The sequence below is a fragment of the Formica exsecta genome, unplaced genomic scaffold, assembly GCF_003651465.1.
Source record: "Formica exsecta isolate Colony F162 unplaced genomic scaffold, ASM365146v1 scaffold4937, whole genome shotgun sequence".
Classification (NCBI taxonomy): Eukaryota; Metazoa; Arthropoda; class Insecta; order Hymenoptera; family Formicidae; genus Formica; species Formica exsecta.
The window spans coordinates 1-2,440 of NW_021852177.1; the positions used below are offsets into that span (position 1 = coordinate 1).

At 29.2% G+C, this 2,440-nt stretch overlaps 1 protein-coding gene across 1 annotated transcript; it reads left to right on the top strand.

Annotated features, from left to right (window-relative positions):
* Positions 1-547: 547 nt before the first annotated feature.
* Positions 548-1,634, top strand: LOC115241477 (lipase 3-like). The gene is made up of 3 exons (XM_029817244.1): positions 548-761; positions 959-1,073; positions 1,362-1,634. Exons 1-3 carry the CDS (start codon positions 563-565, stop codon positions 1,612-1,614), a joined length of 567 nt encoding a protein of 188 aa, XP_029673104.1. The 5' UTR covers positions 548-562; the 3' UTR covers positions 1,615-1,634.
* Positions 1,635-2,440: the final 806 nt, after the last annotated feature.

Here is a 2,440-nt window from a genome sequence, read left to right on the forward strand (position 1 = left end):
AAATGTTTAAAGAAATGTGTGGCGCAAGCTGCTCTATTCACTGAACGATTCATTTTTCTCACCAATTGACGATCGTTGCCGCAACGTCGCGCAAGGAAGGAATCGTGGAGTCGCCAGGACGTAACAATTATAATCATGTAAAATAGTTATTAAAAAATATTCATTGATTTCAAATGCAGTGATTCAAGAGATGACCATAAAAAAAGTTTAATTCTTTAAAATGTATTTCTCAAATAATTTTTATTGAGCTTCATATTCTATTATGCGAAAGCAGTTTCTGCAGTTTCTGCAAATTACTTTAGAATCACATTTTATTAGAACTAATGTTTATTTGATTTTGTTTTAGATTTTATAATTGTTTTTATTATTATGATTTTATGTTAACTCTTCATGTTATTAGATATTAAATATTTATATTATTCATATTGTAGAATTACTTCATTTATTTAAAAATAAATACAACGTGCATTTCTTTTTCTTATTGTCTCTTTTCTCTTTCTCTCTCTTTTGTCATCCAAATTTATCTCAAGTTTAAATTTCATTTTTTCCTCTTTTGTTTACAATGTTTTTTTTCTTTCAGCCGGAGATGATAAGAAGCGCGGGTTATCCCGCGGAGGCTCATGTTATAATGACGGAGGATGGGTATCTCTTGACGTTACATCGTATTCCAGGTGGCAACAATTCTCTACCTGTGCTGCTGCAACACGGTCTTTTAAGCAACTCCGCTCAATGGATTATTCTTGGCAAAGACAAAGCATTCCGTATGACCAAAATCAATTAGTTTAATCAGTTTTCTCTTAAGACCATACATATATCGCAACACCATATTGTTAATCTTATTTCTATCCTAAAAATACCACAAAAAATAGAAAATTGATATTATATAATACGATATTATATGAACAGATAAATAATGCGATAAATACTGCAAATAATGTTTTTTGGGGGGGGATTTTAGCTTACCTATTAGCGGATCAAGGATACGATGTTTGGTTAGGCAATTTTCGTGGTAATATTTATTCGAAAGCGCATATTTCTTTATCTCCGTCGGACTCGACATTTTGGGATTTCAGGTACTCGCATACATAGTATAAATTCATTGGGAATAACGTAATTGTTATAATTTCTGATTTAATTAGACATAAAACGCACAGGTATTTCATATCAATAAAATACACATTGTTTATTTTAAAGCAATGTATTCGAGATATCTCACATTTTGTTATATTAAGATAAAGCATTTGCTATTTCTTGATTTTTGGTATAAATAATTCTTTACGCAAAATTTTCGTGGTGTTTATACGGAACAATTGTATTATTTTTTATATATTTTACGGTATATCAATCAAATTTTCCATCAGTTTCAACGAAATGGGCATCTACGATTTACCCGCGATGATTAAATTTATTACAAATATGAAATCGCAACCGTTGCATACGTATATCGGTCATTCGATGGGTACAACAACTTTTTACATAATGGCATCAGAGCGTCCAGAAATCGCTCAAATGGTGCAAATGATGATCAGCTTGGCACCAGCGGTCTTCGTAAATCATATGCAAAGTCCGATACAATACTTGGTCCCTTTCAGGAGGGAGCTAAAGGTAAAGTAAAAAATATACTAGAGATACTGTTAGAAGATAATTTATTAACATGTAATAAAATTGTTCAAAATATCTTTTTGTCGAAACAATTAATAAAAGATAATTATCTATATCTCATTTTCACACGATATGTGTAAACATATCAGTGTACTATTTGTTTATATATTATTTTTAATTAATATTCTTAAATGTGACTTTGAAGTAAATATTTTCTTAGTCTAATTCTATTAGTGTAAATAGAAATACGTTTCTCTTAATTTTATCATTTAATATAATAGTAAATATGGCCAAATCTTTTTTGTGATTATAACTTGTGATTATAACTATGCAATTTTACAATTCTAACTTGATAGGCTAATTTATGAGTTTTTAATATGCGAAAGTTTATAAAAATTACATAATCTAATTTAACATAAAAGTTAGATGGTATGGCATATAAGTTTGAAAAGTAACAATAAAAGGGTAATTATGCAGAAATAAGGAGCCATTCCCGATTTCGATAATTTTGAAATATGTTATCAAGGTCATCACTTTGAATAATGTTGTGAAGATTTTAACCGGAGCTCGTTGTTTATTAAAAAATTATTAGCAAAGAAAATATAATGAATAGTATGTAATTCTATGACGATGTATATAGATTATATGTTTCTGTATTACATTGTTCACTGAGAGTAAGTTGTTTTTGTTTATCTTTCTTACTGAGAGCAGTTAGTGGAACAATGATATCCTTGTAAAATTATTATTTTGTTTTTGATATCACATACATGTATACATAAGAATATGTATGTGTATTATAAAGTGAAAACGTAGGCGGAGAATGGGCGAAGTTCTGTAC